Raw genomic sequence first — 23,089 nt, 5'->3', positions numbered from 1 at the left:
ATTGAAAGAGAGGAAGTGGAAGAGGGTAAAGGGGGTCAAATATATGGTGACAAAAGGAGACTTGACTCTGGGTGGTGAACACCCAATGCAGTTATATAGATGATGTATTATACTCGTAGAATTGTACACTTGAAGCATAGAATCTTATTAACCAATGTCACCCAATAAATTTAATGAATTTTTTTAATGGAAAGATATTACGTAAGAATCTGGATTTGGAGGGCTCACGTTTTACAGTCAAAGCAACTCCCTGACGTGAATACAATTACTTATCCATGTCTCAGAGAGGTAAGGAACTTGTCTCAGATCACATGCCTAGCAAATGGCATAACCAGGGTTTGCACCCAGGGGCTTTGCTTCTAGAGCCTAATATTCTTAGAATAGTGCATTGCCTCTCTAACAAAGTAACCAATGGCTGTACAGCACTCACTACGTGCCAGGTACTTTCTAGGAACAACTATTAATTTATTTAAAGCTCCTAAGGTAGATTCCATTATTATTTTCACTTTGCAGATAAGGAAACTGAGGCACATGGATGCAAAAAGTATCTTCCCAGGCTAGTCAGTGGCAAAGCTGGGATGTGAAGCCAAGCAATCTGGTCCCAGAGTCTATGCTCTAAAACCCTGCTCCATGAGCACCCTGGAGCTCTGTTAATTGAATATGTAAATGTTACATCCAATTTTTCATTCAGTTGGTCTTTCAACAAGTATTTCTTAAGCACTTATCATAATTGTAATGTCTATCCCGAGTGCTAACTATCAAAAGACACAGACCTCCAGACAGGAGAATATGCACACTTGAGACAGTTGAATAATTAACATAAAGCACTGCGCCCAAAACGAGCATGATCATTACACAAACTTATGTTAAGATATATTTATTAGTAGTACTGACGTACAATTTTTTTTCTCCCTTTGTAACTTTTCTGGCTTTCTCAGTTTGTAATTCTCCTGAAACTCTGTGTGTGTGTGTGTGTGTGTGTGTGTGTTTCGCACATTAACATTTCTTTTGCATTGAGTCTCAAGAAATAACCTTACTTTACTGAGAGTGCAAGAAGAGGTGGATTAAACCAGAAAAGCTGGATTTATTCCACTGACACAGAATTTCTCTGATATCACCAGAGAATGAGGTATTCCTTAGAAATGCATTCTCTACCTGAACAGGGACCTCTTGAAGCACCAATATTCTGTTATAGCTATCTCCTTGGTGATTATTTTTAATGCGTTACATAACTCTGCCTTTGAAAACCATGTTTTAAACAATACAATAGAGGGAATGGCTTTCATTATCATTATCAGTTTGGGCCAATGAAGTGTGGAAAGCCCTTTAAGTGACCCCAGACTGTAAAGCTTTTATAGTTCTTATATCTAGTTTATAATTCATTTGATTCCCTCTATTGTCATCTCTCCCCTTTGCTATTACCATCGTGTCCCTAGTACTACTTCTAACCCAGTGGGTCTCCTCCAAACCTCTACCCAACGACTTGACATTGGACATGAGATGCTTTTAAGCGTACACCCCACAGAATTAAATAACATTGAATCACATAGACAGAAAGTTGTGCACTGTTCAATTCTTTTTGAGCCTTCCCATCAGTTTAGAGTTAATATGTCTTTAACACCTAATGATTAATTTTTCGTTTCAACAAAGAGCAGGGCTGTGGGTCAGAGTCTTTGGCAGATAACAGTATCTAGCTAGAAATCTAATAAGTGTTTTCCTTCATTGTACTTATTTGTATAGTAGTTGATTCTGTTTTTATGGTTATGTGAGAGATATAAATTCTTTTTGAAATAAATTTCAGTTTATTACCAATGTACCCGTTAAACTATGGCTTACTATTTTCTTATCACTTAATAATTTTATTTTTACTAACCACTTTATTTTAACCATTTTAACTGCCCTAAGTATTTTTAAGGGTACAGTTCAGTGGCATTGAGTACATACACATTGTTGTGCCACCACCACCACCATCCATCTCCAGATAACATATAATCTTTAATGATGAAGGTGGTATCAATATTCTGGAACTAAAATAGTCAAATACAGTTGACTCTTGAACAACACGGGGGGTAGGGGCGCCACCCCAGCAGTCGAAAATCTGCATATAATTTTTGACTCCCCCAAAAACTTTACTAATAGCCTATTGTTGACCGGAAGCCTTACTGATAACATAAACAGTCGCTTAACACATATTTGTATATTATATGTATTACACACTGTATTTTCACACTACAGTAAGCTAGAGATAAGAAAGAAATCATAAGGGGGGAGGGGGGTTCACAGTGTGAGGGATATAAATGATGAACATCTAAGTATTACCTTGTCTTGTACACCTGAAACTAATAAAAAAAAGAAAAGAAAGAAATCATAAGAAAGAGAAAATACACGTACAGTATTTACTGAAAAAAATCCACACATAAGTGGGCCCATGCTGTGCAAACCTGTGTTGTTCAAGGGTCAACTGTAATATTACTAATTGCTGAGCATCTGGTGAAAATACAGAATAATTGAAGTATTTTCAAATATTCCATGTTTAATAACAATTTAAGTGCCCCTTTGAACTCATGAAATGCCTTTTATGTGGGGGCTGTTGCACTGCCCCAGTCTCTGGGATGGTGGCAAGATATAGAGAACAGGCGGAACATGGGGTTGCTTAAATCACTCTGAACTCTGAGCCAGGGCTCCAGGAGAGGGGACTTTTACCAACCTTGAGTTCTTGATTCCTGGGGTTTCCTTCTAAGCAATGGTTCCAGGGTAGACTGAGTGAGACAGTATAGGACTTAACAGTGACTCAGAACCAGTTAGTGAGAGAAGCAAGGCCAGCAGGACCCAGAAACTCTCCCAAACCAGCAAGTTCATTCTTTGTGATGCAGTCCTCCCCCAAATTTCTCTCCAGATGGAGCTCATTACACCCAATATAGCTCCACCTCTCATTACTTTTTACCTCATTTGCAATGTGGTTTTTCTCATTGTAATATCATTAATTTCTGGAACATAAAGTGGGGCCTAAAGCTAGAGCTTTCCAAAGTGAATATAACCTTTAACTCTACCTGGTTGGATTCTCACTCAGTTCTTGACCACCCTCACTTTTATGATCAAAAGAATAACAATTCTAGGACACTGCCTGTGTGTTCTTTCCCTGTTGTGTCTCTCTCCTACAAGGCCTAGATAACCTGTACAGTTGTTGCTGAACTTACTAACCTGTTTTTGTTTCCGCTAGCTATTGTGTTTCCCTGAAAATAAGACCTAGCCGGACAATCAGCTCTAATGCGTCTTTTGGAGCAAAAATTAATATAAGACCCGGTATATTACATATTATATTATATTATATTATATTATATTATATTATATTATATTATATTATATTATATTATATTATATTATATTATATTATATTATATTATTACATTCCGGTCTTATAGTAAAAAATAAGACCGAGTCATAATATTAATTTTTGCTCCAAAAGACGCATTAGAGCTGATGGTCCAGCTAGGTCTTATTTTCTGGGAAACACAGTAACCTTGATGGCCTTCCTTCCTTTCTGCAATAATTTTACCTCTTAGTTCCCCTTATGAATAGTTTTTTCAACTTAACATAATGACCTAGGAAAATGCGAGGCATAGAAAGAGACATAGGGTAAGTTCCTTGTTTTCAAGGAATTCTCAGTCTAACAGCAGAGACAAACATATAAACAAGTAATTAATCATCAGACAGTCTGCTAAGGGAACTAGTAGAATGCACAGCACAGAGGAAGGAGCGATGAACTCAGGCTCGGGAAGCCGAGAAGGAAACGAGGCCCGGGAGTATAAAACAGCATTGGAGGCTCAGAAGCTCCAGTCGTTCAGGTCTGCCGAAGCAAGACACTCAAGAAAAAGGAGGCCAAGAGTGAAGGCTGAGGAAGTAGGCAGAGGCCAGACTAGAAAGAGTCTGTTGTATCACGTGAAAGCATTTCCACTTTCTGCAATAAGCAATGAGGATTCATTAAAAGACTGCAATTTTTTAAAAACTTTGTAGGATTAGTATATAGTTCTGAAAATAAGTTTAGGCTGTGTTTCATTACTCAGTCTTAACAATTTATTCTATTTTATAGTTTTCCAGTGCCTTTGTTTGGAAATCAGCGTTGGTAGTGAAAATACTGAAAAATAGTAAAAACAAATGACTCGCAGAGTCACAGAGTGATTGCCACATACCAGGCAGAACTGGGCCATTTTACAATGAAACCCAACTGTATCTTCAAAGTCTAGGATCATTCTGTTTTTATTCCTATCATAATGATGAAGAAAATATATTGTAAATAGATTAGTTTAAATCCAAAAGAGGATGAAAATTTGAGGAAGTGGATTTGTCCTGGTTTATATAACTTTTCTATTGAGTGATATATTTTCATTTGAGAAGTTGGTATGAGTACCCACTGATGGATTTCTGTTCCATCACGTGGATATTAATGTAAAAGGAAGTGGGGATTTCCTCTGACCCTTCTTCCTCGTCTGTTTCTTAACCTCCTTCCTGTGTTCAGGCAATTAGCAGCAGTTCTTTGCTGGACGCCACTGACCACACTGACAGAGCCCAACAGCCAGCACTGCCCAGACCTGGAATGCATTTCACGTTTTGTTACTCAAGAGATATTCAATTTTGCAGGTCTATTTCTAGACACTAATTCTTGATTGTTTTCCAGAAAATCATAAATATTGTTACGGAAGATAAAGTTGTTCCTTTAATACTACTGGAACATTAAGAACATTTTCCCAAGCTACACACCCTTTTCCTTTTACTAAAAACTGTACAGATTGTACTATTCTATAGTTTCTACAGATTTACTCTGCTTCAAAGGGATAGTTGAGTTGCGTACCAATTTTGCATTTAAATTTCTTCTACACTCAGAATTCTTACTTATTAGAAAGAACTTTTGGATATCTTTACTTTTCAATCCTTTTCCTCAAGCATTTTTATAAGTACCATAAGAAATCTTATTTTTAGTTTCCCAGATAAACTTAAAACATGGTGCTTTTGAAGTGTCATTGGAAATAACAATTCTTGCTTAACAAATACCATTTCTCCCAAATTTTAATTTTTAGATTTGTATGAATTTTATTCTTAAGAAATTATGTATCTCATCTTGTTCAGAATCATCAAAACAATTGGCTCTTAACTTAATATTGTTTCTCTTATATATGTCATCAATATCTATAACTGGAAATATAGTCAAATGAAATCCTAAAAAAAAAAAGCTGCATTAATTGAAAAAAAAAAAACACAAGGCATTGTATTTTTACTTTAAAATATATTGGTAATACAGTATCTCTACCAACTCATAAGGTTACTGTTGCTTTTTTCTGAAATTAATTTAGAAAATGTATAATATACATTAGTATATCTTTATTTGAGATGAAATCATATGGATATCTTGCCTCTTCATTAGTGAATCACACAGAAATAATGTATAATTCAATTTCGTAACGCCCAAATTTCTCTTTGCATTTGTTATTTCAGCTTCACCAAACCCAGAAGTCATCAAGATAAATTCAATTCCAGATATAGTAACAAAAGTGGAAGATTACTATCTTAAAGGATATATTGTTGGGGCTATTCATCCTGTTATACAACCTGTGCGGCAGCGAAAACACCTACCTGCAAGTTACCTATACAGGGTAGTGCTATCACGCTTGAAATTAAGGTAAGCCTGCTGTTCAGAAAAACAATCATACTAAGAAGCTACTGAGAGTGACAGTTTTCTTTGTCTGAAAGTACAGAAAGTCTGAACAGAGTGATGGAGATAAAGGATATTAGGGGTTTTGGTTTAAGGCACATTTTCCAGCGGTTGAACCTAGATTGAGAGAAGGAAACTTACATTTCCTTCCTTAAAACTCATCGATGTTAGCCCCTTGCAGACAAATGGTGAGGTCTTGGTGAGGATGTCAGTGAACAAGCGAAAGGAAAGCAAACTCAAGAAAGAAGCACCTGGAAGTTCCTGTAGCAACTTCAGCAGATGAGGGAGAAGCAGTTAGCTTACAAGTCTTGTCACTGGGCTGAAAGCTGACTAGACTATTGAAGTCCACTGTCATTGAACACTTTTTTGAACTGTCCTATATTGTTTTATTGCTAGTAGCAACAGCAACTGAGCTCTACCTTCTATACAGTTCATAGCAGAAAGGCCTACATGCCACAAAGTGGATAAACCTCTTATCAATTTTTTCCAAAAAAACAGGATGTAGAAGCCATCCATTTTAGTTTATTTTTTAAATAAATTTTTTTAAGTAGCTACTTTCCCAAACAATACTACAACCATTTTCACCAGCCAAGCTTGTAAGTTTGATAGTTTTGAAAATAATGTTGCTCCTTCCTATGAAGAATTAAAAGAACCAGACCAATGTCTTTGATTAACACATCACATTTTTTACACAACTCTTCAACAATATCGAAACTATCTCAAAGTCCAGGGTAAAAACTGTATTTTCTCTTTATAGTGATGAACTAATAATCAGTCACTTTAGCTATGAAAGGGCTATGCAGAGAAGGAAAAATGAAATAAGAGGAAAAGAGAAAAAACAGGGAAATTGGAAAGAAAAAAAAAGGTTTTTAAAAAATTCCAGGTGTGCTTTTAAGGGACACTGTCTGCTACTGAGTAACTGCCTACGTATCTACGTCTGACCTCTCTGGTGTAGACTTCTTGCTGTGCAGCCTCTTCAGATATTTACTAGTTCAAGCATTACTAAATAAACATGCCATTTTACCACACAGTAGTAATACAGTCTTTATAAGCCATGTATACATTATCTTTTTTCTCTTTGAGCATTAGTTCAAGTAGACTTAGTAGTGCCCTGACAAGGCTAAGAATAAGTAAAAGGTAAAGATCAGAAAGGAAGAAAAAGGAAAAATACAGGACAATATTTATCTGCATTTATATCGGATTTTTACTTGTGCTTTTATACAATAATGAAGTATAACAGTGATCTAAAATCATTTCTCATAATTTTATTAAAGTAATACACATGAAGTTTTTCTTCCATATTAAATTAGAAATTAAATTAATAGAGGTTTACATTAAGGAAATTTAAATTAATAAAAGTTACTGTGTTTTTCTGGTATTATTACATAAGAAGACAAACATTTGACGTGAAATAACAACACGCAAAAAAAGATTGCCTTGACCTTATTTTTGAGTGGCTCACTGATTTTCACATGAGCATACTAGCATACAATCAGCAGTTCGCTTCCAACCATGAACGTATTCTCTGTTACAGCCCGAAGCATTCGGCATCATCCACTGGACAAAGACGCCCAAGGCTTGTGATTGAGGAATGTCCTCTAACTTATGAGACACAAACAAATGATGTAGCAAAAGAACTGATAGAAAAGGTACTAAATGTATATATTTTTTCATGGTATATTGAGAAGTATTTGTTGTTTCTTCTTTACCAATTTCCTTTCTTGTTTAAAAAGAACAAGGAAATAATAGGTGATTTATTCTACCAGAATTTAAAACATATTGAAGCACACATACCAATTTGTACAGACTTAAAAACAGAAATACAGGCCAATGGAAATGGCAGAAATAAATTTATACACATACAAGAAGTTTCATAACAAACTTGATGATATGAAATGGGGGAATAATCATTACTTAATAAGTGCTGCTGGGAAAGTGGGCAATTGTGCTGTAAGAAATATATTCCATACATTTCAAATGAGATACAGAGATAATTTTTTTAAGTATAAAAACTCTGAAAGAAAATGAAAGAGTAGACATATTCAATTATAAATAGATTGAGAAGTTCGACTTTAGTATATAACTTATATACTAGGAAAACTAAGCTTAAAATAAAAGAATCAGGGAAATCTGCAATAAATGTGTCCAATGGGAGCTTGGTTTTCAGAATACATATGAAATGAATACAAATGCATCAAAGTGATGTTCAGTCTTTAATGGACAGAATCTATGAACAATGAATACAAAAGGAAATACAAATAATAAAGAGATTTGGTAGACGGTTCTACCTAACTGATAGTTTTTAATGTAATAAAAACTGAGACTTAATACATTACCAATATTTACTGAGAAATTAAACTGAAAGTATTAAATCCAGTGTTGGAAGAGCATTAAGAAAATACTCATACATTGCAACTGACATTTTAATAAGTTAGTACAGTGTTCTTGAGTATCAATTTGGTGATAAAAATCATCCCATTTTATTTTGTGACCCAGTAATTTCCTCTTTAGGAATCTATTCCAAGAAATTAATTGAAAATGGAAATAGTCACTTTCATACAAAGATACTTTAATCAACAGTGAATAAAGGATCAAATTCTCAATAAGTAGAAAACTGAGAAAGAGGCAAAGGTATATCAATACAATGGAATAATGGAATATTTTATGGGCCTTAAACCTGACAACTATATTATACTGACTGTCAGGACAGAAAAGTCTATACAATATAATCTAATTGAAACTTAAGTGAGGGGTGGCCAGTTAGCTCAGTTGGTTAGAGCATGGTGCTCTTAACAACAAGCACCAGTTGCCAGTTCGATCCCCACATGGGCCACTGTGAGCTGTGCCTTCCACAACTAGATTGAAACAACTGCTTGAGTAGGAGCTGATGGGTCCTGGAAAAACACACTTAAAATAAATAAAAGTTTAAAAAAGAGAGAGAAAAAGAAACTTAAATGAAAAATTGAACACTGTATGTATATCAATTAAAATCAAGAAAAAAAGTTACACTTATGAGTATTCTAAATTAATGGGATTTTATGGTGAAAGTTTTCTTTTTAGTTACATTGACATATTTGTAAGGTTTTAGCTTTTATTTAAATGAGTACAACCAAAAAACCTAAGACGTTTCCTTTCAAATAAGAAACTGTAATGTGACAACATGGATGGACCTAGAGGGTATTATGCTAAGTGAAATAAGTCAGAGAAAGACAAATACCATGTGATCTCACTTACATGTGGAATTTAAAGAACAAAATAGTGAACAAACAAAACAGAAACAGACTCACGGATACAAAGAATAAACTGATGGTTGCCAGATGGAAAGGGTGCTTGGGGGCTGGGTGAAAATGGTGAAGGGATAAATACAAACTGATTGTTACAAAATAGTCATGTAAAGCAAAGCACAGGGAATATAGTCAATAATACGGTAATAACTAGGTATAGTGCCAAGTGGGTACTAGATTAATCGGGCGATCACTTCGCAAATTATATAAATGTCTAACCACTACACTGTTCACCTGAAACTAATATAAAATAATATTGAATGTCAACTGTAATTGAAAAATAAAAACAATAAAAAGAAAAGAAACTGTGAAACTTGTTCACTGTTTCTGTTGTTGTTCCCAAGCCATAAATGACCATGTGTGTAAGATTATCTGTGGTTTGAGCATAGCTAGTTATAGATGCTAATGATAGTTCCCATTTAGGTATAAAGTCTCCATTCAATAAGGTTTTTCAGGAACAGTCTTTTACACTACATTTTTATAATCAAGGTACACATACTGTTTACTACTACTAATCTAGGAAATTTCCATTTATTTTTTTCTGGGAATAAATCCACTCCAGAAAATTTCTTTAAAAACAAAAATGTAACTACCAATTTAGTCTTAACAGATTCCCCATCAGAACTCTTGTTTTTGCATTTGACTTCCTGGACACAGTTAAATATCTATTTAAACAGGAAAGTACTGTTATTTAAGCAATTAGAGTAATGGGGATATTTCATAAAGAGAAAAGCTTCAGGAAACATAGCACATGAAATATTTGAACATTGCCCCGCATGTGAAAAGAGCAATAGTTGAATGCCAAATGTTATTTTTGAACGGCTGCCTCATATAAAGAATTATTGTTGAACAGCTAGTTTTTAAGTCATTTTAACATTATATCTATGTTTGTCTATGTTTAGAGTTAAATGTACAAATGTTTTTCCTGAGATTTTTAAATAATAACATTAAAAAATATCAATCTTCCAACTTAAAAATGGGAAAGACTAATTAACATACTCTATTTATAGTTGCCAGACTTTTCCAGATAAAACTTTCTAGGAATAGAAAAAGCCTTTGGCACTTTTTCTCCCGAGTCAACTAATGAGACCTAGAGAAAGCACTGGCAATAACTTGTTTCCACCTGCAGAATGCTATCCCTCCTTACAACCTCCCTCTCCTATCCCAGGACACCTGATATAAAGGACAATTTGTGATTATTTTTAAGACTTTGTGCATTGTTACAATTTTAATATGTTAATTTATAGGAGTAAATGACATTGTGTCAACATATTCCTTTTTCCCAGCTGCACACACCCACACCTTCTGTCCCTCTCAGAATTCTCCTCATCATCGGAAGCTAAGGCAGTCACCCTCTTTCTTGGACATTGTTCTCTGGTTTTTCTCATTCCATTTCGTTTCTGACTATAAATGCCCCAGTTCTTGGCCTTTCTCATTCCATTTCGTTTCTGACTATAAATGTTTACGTTTGCAACTTCCATCATAAGTCATTCTTCCCCTCCCAATGTTAAAATTAAACATTTAGTGTAAATGTTAAAGCAGTGACCATGTAAAGGATGTTGCCATTTCTTTATTTTAACTTATTTAACAAGTACTTATAGTGCACCTGCAGAATGCCATGTATAGGTACAAAACATTACAATACAAAGATGAGTAAGACACAGTCCTGCTCTCAAAAGAATTACCAGTTGAACACAGAGGAAAGACATGGACACAAGAAGAGCAAAGAAATGAAGCAAATATAGAAAAAATAACTACCCTTAAGGTCTGAAATTATTTCCCTGGCATTAGGTCATATGCTTCTGAATCCTATTCTTTAACTGATAAGATTGAATCTAATCATGTTTATTTGGCCCAGATAGGAGACAACAGAATCCAGATATAAGCAGATCAGAAAGCTTCCTAAGAGAGGTAGTATGAATTAGGTTGACGCATTATATTAATATATACACATTTGTCAATAATTCATCTTTTAACATCTTTCTTTATACAGATCAAACAAACAATGCTGTATTTTTTTATATTTTGCTTTTAAATTAATGTCTCTTATTAATGAATTAAGATTTGTTTGGCAATGTTATTTTTGAGAATTTTTTGGAATCGTTTTTAATTTTACTTCAACTGGAGAGACCATTGTCAACGGGTCTGCAAAAATCATAGAGAATTATTAGTTCTTCCCAAACAGTAACCCTTCAAAGAAAAATATGGATATGATTCCTGTTTTCATCATTTCTAAAGTGTATTAGCTCTATTTGAAGAAATCACAGGACTAGTGTGCTGTAGTCTTAGGAGTAATGCTATCTTGGAGGTTATCAGTTTATGAATGGGTCTTTAGTTACTGTCAAATTTACTCTTTCTTCTAATGGATTTCCTCAATAAGCTTAAAGGTTAATTGATAAAGTCATCAATGTAAATGAAATTTATATTTTGTTCTACCATCTCTTTTCAAACCTCAGATTAATGTAGCTGCTAAAAAAGGAATGAGATTTGTTGGATTCATATCACAGCATTATCCACCATTCTGCAATGGAGCCAACCATGATGGAGATATAGAATCACCACTACATGTGAGACACATTTCAGATGAAAACTGTAAAAGTTGGAATGAAGGAACATTAAGTGGGCAATCATCTGAAAGTGGAATTGAGGAAGAATTTCATCATGAAAGTGGACAGTGTCAAGTGGAACAAGATGGCAGCCCCAGTTCCTCTAAATCAAGAAAGGAAGAAGGTAATAGACAAGATGATAAGAAATAGATACATATTAGGTTAAATTTAGTAAAATAAGTTTTGTGGTTCTTTTTTTAGAAATATGAGGCAATTTCTAAAGGTTATAAAACTGAATAAACTAATATAAGCTTGTCTTGATTTTTTAAAAATTTTTATAGCCAGAAATAAGGTAGGTAAGATAGTTTTTCAGTTGTCCCCGCCATTGTTATACAATGCCATCCACATACTGAATCTTTCTGTTTAAATTTGCTTTCCATCTAGTCATTCACCAGCTCCCCTATAAAATGAAGACTGTGCATACGTACCAAAAAAGTGATTCTGTAAAGAAAGCTGTTCTGAATTATGTTTGTCCTTGTAAACAATGTGTGAGAATTTTTAGTTTTGGCCTTTCCCATTTCATGGATGGTTTTCACCCTTGAAGTTAACTGGCTTTCTTTGATCATCAATTAGAATATGAAAATGGCACATCATGGTGAAACAATTAATATAACAATAGTGTCTGCATCCTAAAATATCTTTAAACAATAATGTTATTTTGCTTTTCCAACTAGCAACTCCTCTGAAGAAACTGAGAGTATATTATTCGTGTTTTTGGACTGTCCAAAGTTTTCTGATACCTTAACAGGCATGCTTTAAAAAGCACTATTACAGAATATAAAAGACTGTGTATACCTTAGAGTTAAGAGCTGTGGAGTATGATTGCCTCAATTTATTTATAGAAAGGAGGTTTTTGTGAGAAGTAGAAAAGAGATGTATACAAAGTGCTTAGCCCAGTGCCTGGTATAGAATAAACTCCGTATTAAGTTAGTTACTATTAGCTGATCCTGTCATCAGCGTTGGTGCTGCAGCTGCTCACACTGGTGGCCTGTGCTTTCTGGGTTGTGGTGAGATGTGCTTAACGTCCTGTACATGACAAAGACCTATTCGGTCACAGTCAGCACAATTTCCTTAAGAAAACCAGGAGTATTCACCAACTCACCTTCTCACCCATCCTCACCACCACCACCGTCTCCTTTCTTCACAAGTTCCCTAGCTAATCACCACCCTGATTTTCCTGCAGTGTAAAAAATGTAGGAGTGTGACGGTGAACAATGGTTGTTGGACCTGTGGTCAGAGAGCTAGTCACTATCTTCCATTCACTGCTGCCTTTAAAACTGCTAGGTCCCTTCCTGACCTTGATTAGATCAAGTGTCTATTTCCAGTACTTGAAGTTCTAAATCCAATACTCTACCTACTGGATTTAATTATCAATCTTCAGATTCCACTTTCTAAATAGTTTATTTTCAAATCATATATTTCTTAATAACTTTTCTGTGGCAGTAGTTCTAAGAACCACTAAAAAGGGTAGGGGGAACAGACACACACAAAAGACTTCTTAGAGAATCTGATGAAATCCGTGAGACTTAACCCAGAAAAATGTACATAATGCACATATCCAAATACTTTTGTCTATAATGCAAGTGGTGTTAGACTTCCTAAAACACAATCACAGATGTGGGTCCATAGGCCCCCAAATTAAGAATTTGCCAACTTACAGTAAAGTAGAGGATATGACCCAGCAATTCCATGTCTAAATATGTATTCTACAGTCACTCTCCAAGGAGACATGAAGAATATTTGTAATAACAAAAATTTGGAAATAATGTACACGTCCATCAACAGGAGAACAGTAAACTGGAATATTATGTAAAGTAAATGAATATGCTCTATAAAGTATTATTATACTTATAAAGCATAATGTTGAACAAGAAAATTACAGATTGAGATATATACTATGATACCATCTTTAGAAGCTATTAAATTGTAACACATTGTATATAATTTGTAGGTATATAAGTATATATTAAAAGAATAAAATCTTGCATAAGAGTGATAAACATCAAATTCATTATAGTTGTAGTTATTTCTGGAGACTAGGACTAGGGAAGACTACATAGCAAGACTCAACTATATCCGTTTCTCATTTCTTTGAAAAAAGTCTGAAGCAAACATGGCACAATGTTAACATTTGATAAAGCTGAGTGGTGGTTAATTTTATTATTCTCTATGCTTGTTTATATGCTTAAAATAGCTCGTGATTAATAAAAGATTTTAAGAATCCTTTCAGTGAAATTATAGTTTTCCCCTTTTTTCTTCCTTCTGAATGCCTATCCTCAGATAACAAGTTGTATACAGTCTTCAATGTCTTTGATGATGAATCAACCTCCTGGAGCTATCAGGAGGGCATCCTGTCAGTGAAAGTAACAAGAAAAGGATCTGTCATTAGTACACTTGATGCCGATTGGCTGGAGCTAACTACATTTTATTATAAGCAAGGCTTGTCTTTAATTGATTCTTTTGTGTGCTGGGAAACATCCAAAGGTAAGTTTTATATTATGATATACTGATATCTAAAGAACTTGAGCCTTTAGATACAACTTGAACTTTGTGTCAAAGTTGGTGGAAATGTTTCTACCTCTCAAGTTCTGTGACTCAAAGAACAGATATTATTCCTAAGGAAATAGATTCTAATCATTAAACAGCTATGTAGTTTAATTTAAAAGTTTAATCATCTGGTGTCATAGAATTCTAATGTAATGTTCGCTGTTGGGTTGTACCTGTCAAGACTAGACAAACCACTATGTGATCAATTAGTAGGATTTTCCTAATACAATGTACTACAAACCCCTAATCAGGAAGCTGGTGATGGCATTTGATAGTTACTATCCAAATTTATTACATTATCCAAATTTTGGACACTACCTACCATGTACTCCAGTTTATATCTAACTCTATAATATGTCTAGAAAAATAATCGTTGGTTCAGAAAATGATATTGATCCCATATTTATTTCTACTGTCTCCTTATCTTTCATGTTTCTCTAGCCTTCCTCTTTTAGTTGCAATAGAGTATGTAATTATTCATCTCTGTCACAAAAATAAACTTTCCAGAAATGACTTTCTAGGGAAAGTGTTTTTTAAAAAAGATTAGTACTAAAATAAAAGAAAAATAGGTAGTAAGAAGACTAGCTGGGCCGGCTGGTGGCTCAGGTGGTTGGAGCGCCACGCTCCTATTGCCGAGGTCACCGGTTCGATTCCCACATGGGCCAGAAAGCTACGCCTTCTACAGTTAAGATTGTGAACAACAGTTCTTCCTGGAGCTGGGCTGCCGTGAGCTGCCAGGGGTTGGCGTGAGAGGCCGGCACCTGGTGAGAACAGCTGTGAGCGGCTGTGAGTGGCGACGGATGACCGACCGCCTCAGCCCGGGGGAGAGCAAAGCTCATAATACCAGCATGGGCCAGGGAGCTGTGTCCTACACAACTAGACTGAGAAACAATGGCTTGAACCAGAGTGAGGGAGGGGAGAGAGGTGGAAGAAGGGGGGAAAGAAAAAAAAGACTGGACACATGAATGGATGGAAGTTATGAAAAAGCAAATCAGACGAGATCTCAATATACCTTACTATCGTTAAATTAGCCTAATGATACCTTCACTAATACAATTAAAGACTTTGGATATTTTAAATTATCAGGAGTCATGTTTCAGGAGCATCTGATTTAATGCTCCCTGGCATATGGCATCAGTTTGGCTCAAATAAACTCTTAGAAAATTAAAAAAAAAAAAAAAAAAGTCATGTTCCAGTAGATCCTTTTAACCAGCAACCAAGATTAAGGATCAAGCCCATCACAGCCCCCAGAAATACAGAGCCCTACATAGTGCTTGGCACATAGCAGGCGCTCCATAAATACTTCTCATATTGTTTGGTTACTGGAAACTTCTTCCAAGTTGATCTAATAGGAAGACCATGGGCTTTAGGATCAGACACACCTGGGTTTAAATTCTATGTTCTCTACTTATTAGCTGTGTGATCTGGAGAAGTAAGTTGAGCTCACTGAGTCCCAGTTTCCTCAAAGGGGGATAAAAATACTCCTATTTTATTGTTATGAGGATACATGTCGTGCGGGGTGTCAGGCGGGATCTCTGCTCCCGCTCCCCACATAAGAACGCAGGACATGGTGAGGCCAAAAAGGAACACCCATGGAGCCATAAGTAGGGGAGTCATATCACTATATTCTCACTGGCGGCATCCGCCTCTCTGCAATCCGCTCTTGCTAGCCCCCATTTTTTTGCTAGCTCAGCCACCATCTTCTTGTTAGCTTCCATCTTCCTGCTAGCGTAGCCACAGCAGTTATATTAGTGGCCAATGATGGCTCACTGGTTACAGCTGACGGCCAACTAGCCACAGCTGACGGCCAGCCAATCACAGTTGATGGCCATTTACTACCTGAGCCAGCACCTTTCTATGTGAGGCCGAGAGCCTGGAAACTGCTTTTTTGGGGCTTTGTCCCCACAATACATTATGTGCAAGGTGACTCCCACGGGGCCTCAACCGCTGTCTGAATTCATTTTCTGAGGTTACTTTTTTTTCCTGACACTTGTTATGTGATTACAGTACTTGTAGTATGGATCACGTATTTGGAGATTGGTTTATGCTTCATATCCATATTTCTCTCCCCCCACCTTCTCTTTCTTTTTCCCTCCAAAGAGCCTAAGTTGGAGCCATTTCAAATTTTGGGTTGTAACTAACTGCTGAAGGAAAAACAAAAAATACTCTTTTCACAGTCTCTTTCAGGCATCCATGCCTTGGGCCTTGCCCGGTGAAAATAAAATTAGCCACAGCAGTTGCCAGTTAGAGGATCTGTGGGGCTTTTGTTCTTGAAGCCTCAGAAGCTATTTAGAGAGCCCAGGGGGGGACTCTCTCCCTCTCAGCAGCTCTGGAATGTCTCATTAGACATTTTACATTGCAGGCTATGCCAAGCCCCTAACAAGCCACCTCGGTCTGTGGGGTCTGGCAGTTGGGTGTGTCACTCGGGACTTTGCTGGGAGTATACAGGGAAGCTGCATAGAGGAACCGGTGACCAATGCCTGTGTCACTGTGAGAAGCCAGTCAAGAGGAAGCAGGCCTGAATCGGTCGCTTTGTTCTGGGATATTTGATGACTGACATCTAAAGCACATGGAGGACAATGCATATTTTGTTTTGTCTTGCTTCCATCCTCTTCCTAAATATTATCAGAAGTCAGCCCACTATGAGGAACTAAAGTATAAAACCAGAGAGTGCTCAGAAATCTAAATCTATTACTCCACAAATTTCATTTTTATAAAATGCCTTCCTTGAGAAACAGACAGAGAAGAAAAAAAAATTTTTTAAACGGTTTTCTCCCTCGGCAGGGTCATGGTGGAAAAGCTGTAAGGTCTGTGAAATTCCTCTTCAGTGCCCTTTCCCACTCACCCTCAAAGCCTTTTCTTCTTTGAAAAGCCCCAGAGAGGCGCCCCGTGGCCCTCTCAGTGTTCTTGCACCTGAGGGTTCTCACTGCAGTGGGTTCCTGTACCTGACCTTTGCCATCATTGCTGGGCCTTTATCAAAGCAGCCCTCCACTGGAATCATTGCACACTTACCTGGGATTTGCAGAGTGGGGTAAAAACCTCCAAATGAACCCACAAGCACCAAGTCAATTGAGCCAACAAAGACACAACACTTTATTCTACCAAAATGGGTAGAGATCCAGAGGGCAGCTGACATGAGATGAGATGGGCAGCTTTGCCCGCTGGTGCAACACACACACACACACACACACACACACACACACACACCCTTGAGGTTCCCACATTTCACTAACCTCCAAATGCCCCCATCAGACTCAGAGCATAGTCTCTCCCCACCTTTAGTATACCCACATCTTAAGGCTACATTTTAATTCTTTATGAATGCTTTACAGATTTCACTTGCTATTCACTTCCATCTCTTCACCCCTATAAAAATGCTTTTGTGCAGTTGGCAGGGAGATGTATCAGAATGAGGAGTGGGGTAGAGTACCATTGAAACCTCTATTGAAACATATATGTATATATGCCAGGCCCTATGCCAGACATTTGGGTGGTTTACAGCTATGAGCAAAATGTATGTCTTCCTTACTCTTGAAGAGCTAGCCACATAGATTCAGGCAGTCGGGCAGTAACAGGTATCAAAACATATATATGTAATTTCAAAATCGAAAAAAGTATGTCACCCAACAGGATAGCGTAATGGGAGCAACAGAGAAGAACCCACCTAAAGGGGCAGTCAGGATGTCCTGTCTGACTGAGACTGGAAGGCTGGGTAGGAGGCGGCATAGGACAGTCAGAGATAGATAGTTCTGGGCAGAGGAAACACCCCCGAATGTACAAAAACACTAGTTCAGGAAAGAGGAACTGGGAACAGGTCTCTGTCAGTGAGGCAGCATATGCAAGAGAGAATGGGTCCCGACAAGGTGGGGAGGTAAGCAGCAGCCACTCCATGCAGAGTCTTATAATATAATAATGCAACAAGAGCCAACATGTATTTGTACTTATTATGTGCCAGCATTGTTTTGAACACTCTACATTTATTAACTCATTTAATCTCCACAGCAACCCTATGAGGTAGGTATGATTATTTCCCTTTTACAGAGGAGGAAACTAAGGCACAGAGATATTAAATAATGTGCTCATGTTCACACAACTAGAAAGTGTGTGTGTGTGGGGGGGTACCTATGTAGAGTGTGTGCTCTTTAACCAATTTGCCATCCTGGCAGGAACTTTATTCCAAGTCATTCATTAAAAATTTAAAGAACAAGTTATGACCTGGTCTGCATTTTTAAAAAAGCCTCTTTGGCATCACTTTGGGAAATGGATCATAGAGGGCAAGAGTGGAAGTGGAGAGGCTGTTGCAACCTTGCAGGTGGAGATGGAGAGAAATAGACAGACTGAGATTTGTTTTGGAGACAGAATGGTCATGAATGAGATGCAGAAGGAGAGTTCCCCATGTGCCTGTTCTCCACTTCTCAGAGATGGTCATGGGTCCAACTCGAGGCAGTTTAATGCCAAAAATGATACCTGGACCAAAAATACTGAAATGGAATGTTACCCCTCCTCATGTTTGCAGGACTGTCAATGATATATCTGGCTGAAACGAATGTGTTAGATCACGTCTGGACAAGTAAACCATTCCCTGGGAATCCTTTAAGCCTTGTGCCAGAGAGTACAAGTTCACAGGATAAACCTCCTCCTGGAGTGTCAATATTACTTTAAGATTGGGGTACAGGGCTGAGGAGAGAGCCAAGGGGAGGACATTAATTTTTTCAAATATGAGTATATTTGAAGATGATGCAAAGCTTGCATGGATTTTAAGATACAACAGTAGACTTTAAGGAAACCTTATTATTGTCACAGTTGTTTCAAACTGTACCTGGAGACCATCCTTCACCGATACAAGTTGTACTTTCCTTTGCTATGGGTGGTACTTGGCTTAAAATTTTTTTGAGGGAGAGATCCAAGATGGCAACATAAACACTGTGCCTGCTTCCTTCCATGAACACATTAAAATTACAACTAAATTATAGACCAATCAACCTGGAGAACCATCTGAAGTCTGGCTGAAGTTTCATAACTAAGGATATAAAGAAGCCCGTCGAGACTGGTAGGAGGGGTGGATACGCAAAACAGGCCCCAAACCTCCATGTGGGGGTTGAGAATCAGGAGGGATAACTCAGCCACAGAGGTTACCCCCAGAGGAGCGAGGGACCCCAACCCCATACCAGGCTCCCCAGCCCAGAGTACTGCTACCAGGAAGAGGAGCCCCCACAACATCTGGCTGTGAAAAACAGTGGGGATTCCAACTATCCAGGTGGGACAGAAGGCTGCAGGAAACCCAGACGTCCTCTTAACAAGCCCGCGCACAGACTCTCTCACTGCCAGGCACTCACCTTGGGCTCCAGCGGAGGGGTGGTGACTCGGGAGACATCAGAGGCAAACAGGAGGAGGGGAGGGAGACTGAGGTGTGTGGCTTCAGGGAGGGGCTGGAGGGACCATCACCATTTTCCCTGTATGGAATCCTGCTCCCTTGCAGCCAGCAGGTGGACGCCATCTTTCCTGTGTTGAGCCCGCCCCCACATGGTCAAATCTGAATCTGATTGGTTTGTGAGCTTCACTGCTCCACCCTGCTGACCCACCCTACCCAACTTCCCCAACACCAAAAGCACTTTTTGGGAGCAAACAGCTCTGCCCACACTGCACTCTTCCTTGGGAAACTATCAGTGCCCACGGGCCCCAAGCAGGTGCGACTGGCCTCAGTGTGCTCTGAGACTTTTGCTGAGTAGCTCCAGGCTCAGCACTGGCACCAAACCAGAGTCTGCATTAACCTGTGACCACAGTTCTTCCCACTCTAGTGACTCCCTGAGGCCCTGCTTCACCCAATTCAAGGCTTTATCAGTGGCTGAAACTTAAAGGAGCTGGCAGGTGTGGGTGAAAAAAGGGGAAGGGATGAAGAAGTACAAATTGGTTGTTAAAAAGTGGTTATGAGGATGTAGGGTATACCATAAGGAATGTCGTCAATAACATTTTAATAATGTATGTATGGTGTCAGATAGGTACTAGATTTGTTGGGGTGATAGATGGGAGTGGGTTGGGGTGCAGGGTGAAAAAGGTGAAGGGACTAAGAAGTACAAATTGATAGTTACAAAATAGTCATGGGATGTAAAGCAAAGCCTGGGGAATACAGTCAATGAAACGGTAATAACTATGTGTAGTGCCAGGTGGTACTAGACTAGTCAGGGGGATCACTTCGTAAATTATATCAATGTCTAACCACTATGCTGTACGCCTGAAATTAATACATGAACAAATATTTAATGTCAGTTGTCATTGAAAAATTAAAAGGAGGGAGGAAGGTGAAGCAGAATAAGAGGTCCAAATTTCCAGGTATAAAACAAATAAGTCATGGGAATGTAATATACAGCATGGAGAATATAGTCAATAACATTTGTGATACGATAATATGGTGTCAGGTGGTTACTGGACTTATTATAGTGATCACTGCTTTAGGTACACAATTGTTGAATAACTATGGTGTACCCCTGGAACTAATACAATATTGTATGCTAACTATATTTTTAATAAAAATATTTTTTGAAAAATTTAAGAAGCAGTGGGTCAGGCCAGTGCTTTGTAACTTTTTCGTGTTATGCACATGTAGAAAGTGGTCAGTGTGGGGCACACCGTGTAAGTGGATAATACTGCTCTGTGCTGGAGGGGGTGCCTGCATCTTGGCATACCTGTCACAGGGTTCTCAGCACGCCAATGGGCCACAGCACCCTGGGTGGGGAGCTCTGGATTATGTAATATTAAGAGATGACTCAGTTCAGGGACAGTTATTAAATAACTGTTCAGAATTATCACCTCACCCCATTACCTGGAAGATATGACACACCAGATGGTCATTCCCCATGAGAGTTTCCCTGCCACCCTCTCTAGCTGCACTTCTGTTAGGAAGAATTTCTCGACAGATGTAAGTACCCCTTCCCATGGAAGAGTCAATCGTCTCTGGCTCTGGCTCTGGCTCTGGCTCTGGGGATTGGCATGAGCCCTAAGCAAACCAGCCAGGGGCCCTTGGGGAGCTCTAAAGTGAGAAGAAAGGACTTTAGTTTTTAACTGAAGTATAATATACATATACAAAGTGAATTAATCTTATGTGTACAGCTGTTCAAGATGCAGAACATTTCTTTATACATCAATTAGATCTCACCAAAGCTAAAAAAAAAATCATCTGTCCAGGGAAGCTGGCAGCCACCCCAGCCTTCCAACCAGTGGTTGCAAATGCATCTTCCTGGGGTGCCTGGCGTTTGGGCCTGACCTGTGTCACTCTGGACCACCTATTTTCCATAAAGCGATGAAATACTGGAGCTGTTGTAGAAGAAAAACTTGTAATTCTAATACATTCTTAGCCTGAGAGGGCTGTACAACAGGGAAACACATGTGGACTGCAAAGGATGCTGAGAGGAAAGTTCCATGTAGACATGACTGGCATCAGATGGGGGTGAGGTCACTATTTCGGTGTATGCTAAAAACTCACTTCCAGAAATTAGTCAAGTAGTGGCAAGCAGTCCATTGTTAAATGTGCACATTGTATTCAAAGCAAAGAAGGAATGTCATCAAAATGTGAAATTATGGGGTGTAATTGATGTAAAGTGAGGTTATGTAACTATGACCGCAACAAAGATTGAGATCACCATGAGAAAAGCTGAACCTATGCAATGGACAAGTCTGGAATTGCCTGCAACACCAAACCAGGAAAAACAAAAAGAAGGTAAAACAGAATGAGCTGAGAGGGAATAAAAAGTTGTTGCCTCTTTCAGAATCCTTAATATGTGCTTATGTGTTGTCTTGCTGCTGTAATCTTTTGTTTTGTTGTTGCTGTTATTGTTAAATCTGGCATTTCAGGGCAACAGCAGAGTCTTAAAAGCAAACGTGAGTTGATCTTTCAATGCCTCCCATTTTCCTTTTGAGTTACCTAAGATTGATCATTCATTTCTCCTCACTAATAATAGAACTGCAGTGGTGTCCTATACTTGAAGAAGCTACAAATTAGCTCGTAAACAGTTACAGTATTTCTTAGTGTTACATTATGTTAAGCTGAGAACTAGAAAGTAACATTTGTTCACATCTTTCTGTTATTCCATAATTAGTAAAGCAAGATGGAATAGAATACCAAAATTTTAATTAGTTTTTTCATGAGATTGTGTTCCTATAAAACTTGAAAATCTTTAAGGAAGAGATAAAGCTGTGCAGTTTTTTCCACTCGGGATGGTTACTTTCTGTAGGAGGTTTAATTCTGAGGGCAGTGTAGTAAGTAGTTAAAGAGGAATATATTCATTAACAAATTAAGAGTTAATTTACAACTAATTGAAATAAAAAACTATATCAGTACCTATATTACTTGCCAAGCAGTATGATTTAAGAGTATAAGAAACATGGGCCAGCTGATTGGCTCAGTTGGTTCAGTTGGTTAGAGCGCAGTGCTCATAACACCAAGGTCACCAGTTCGATTCCCACATGGGCCAGTGAGCTGTGCCCTCCACAACTAGAGTGAAAACAACGACTTGACTTGGAGCTGATGGGTACTGGAAAAACACACTGCTCCACAATATTCCCCAATAAAAAATGTAAAAAAAAAGTATAAGAAACATTATAAATAAAAGTATAGAGGCAACAATTTGGTTAAAATTTACCATTTTATAAGACTAAGCAATAATGTTAACTATCTCTTTCCTGATTATTTATAAGGTCTTGCTACGTATGGTTTTATGACTAAATTATATCTGAATTATAGCCTACACCCTCCTACAATCTTTAATTATATAAAGAGAAATTAAATATATATCTGGCCTCCCTGATAGAAAATTATGTCTATAAAATTATAGATTAAAAGGCTTATGAAAATACACTAGAATATCAGAAAACAATTTAAGTTTTGCTTTATGACAACTATCTGTTACATGTTAAATAAAATAGCTTAATTGTTTTGGAGGGTTTTTTTA

The 23,089-nt window shown here is 37.6% G+C and overlaps 1 protein-coding gene across 6 annotated transcripts in view; it reads left to right on the top strand.

Annotated features, from left to right (window-relative positions):
• The window catches only part of RFTN2 (raftlin family member 2), a 62,221-nt gene that overhangs the window by 16,128 nt on the left and 23,004 nt on the right, over positions 1 to 23,089 (top strand). For all 6 annotated transcript variants that reach the window (XM_081052407.1, XM_081052404.1, XM_081052406.1 and 3 more), the window contains exons 3-6: positions 5,491 to 5,674; positions 7,242 to 7,356; positions 11,448 to 11,721; positions 13,878 to 14,081. In XM_081052407.1, coding sequence (XP_080908533.1) covers positions 5,491 to 5,674; positions 7,242 to 7,356; positions 11,448 to 11,721; positions 13,878 to 14,081 — 777 coding nt within the window. The remainder of the gene's footprint in view (positions 1 to 5,490; positions 5,675 to 7,241; positions 7,357 to 11,447; positions 11,722 to 13,877; positions 14,082 to 23,089) is intronic.

The sequence above is a fragment of the Rhinolophus hipposideros genome (genome assembly GCF_964194185.1).
Source record: "Rhinolophus hipposideros genome assembly, chromosome: 6".
Taxonomy (NCBI): domain Eukaryota; kingdom Metazoa; phylum Chordata; class Mammalia; order Chiroptera; family Rhinolophidae; genus Rhinolophus; species Rhinolophus hipposideros.
Note: the sequence above shows the minus strand (reverse complement) of the source record. Positions and strands in the feature narration are given on the sequence as shown.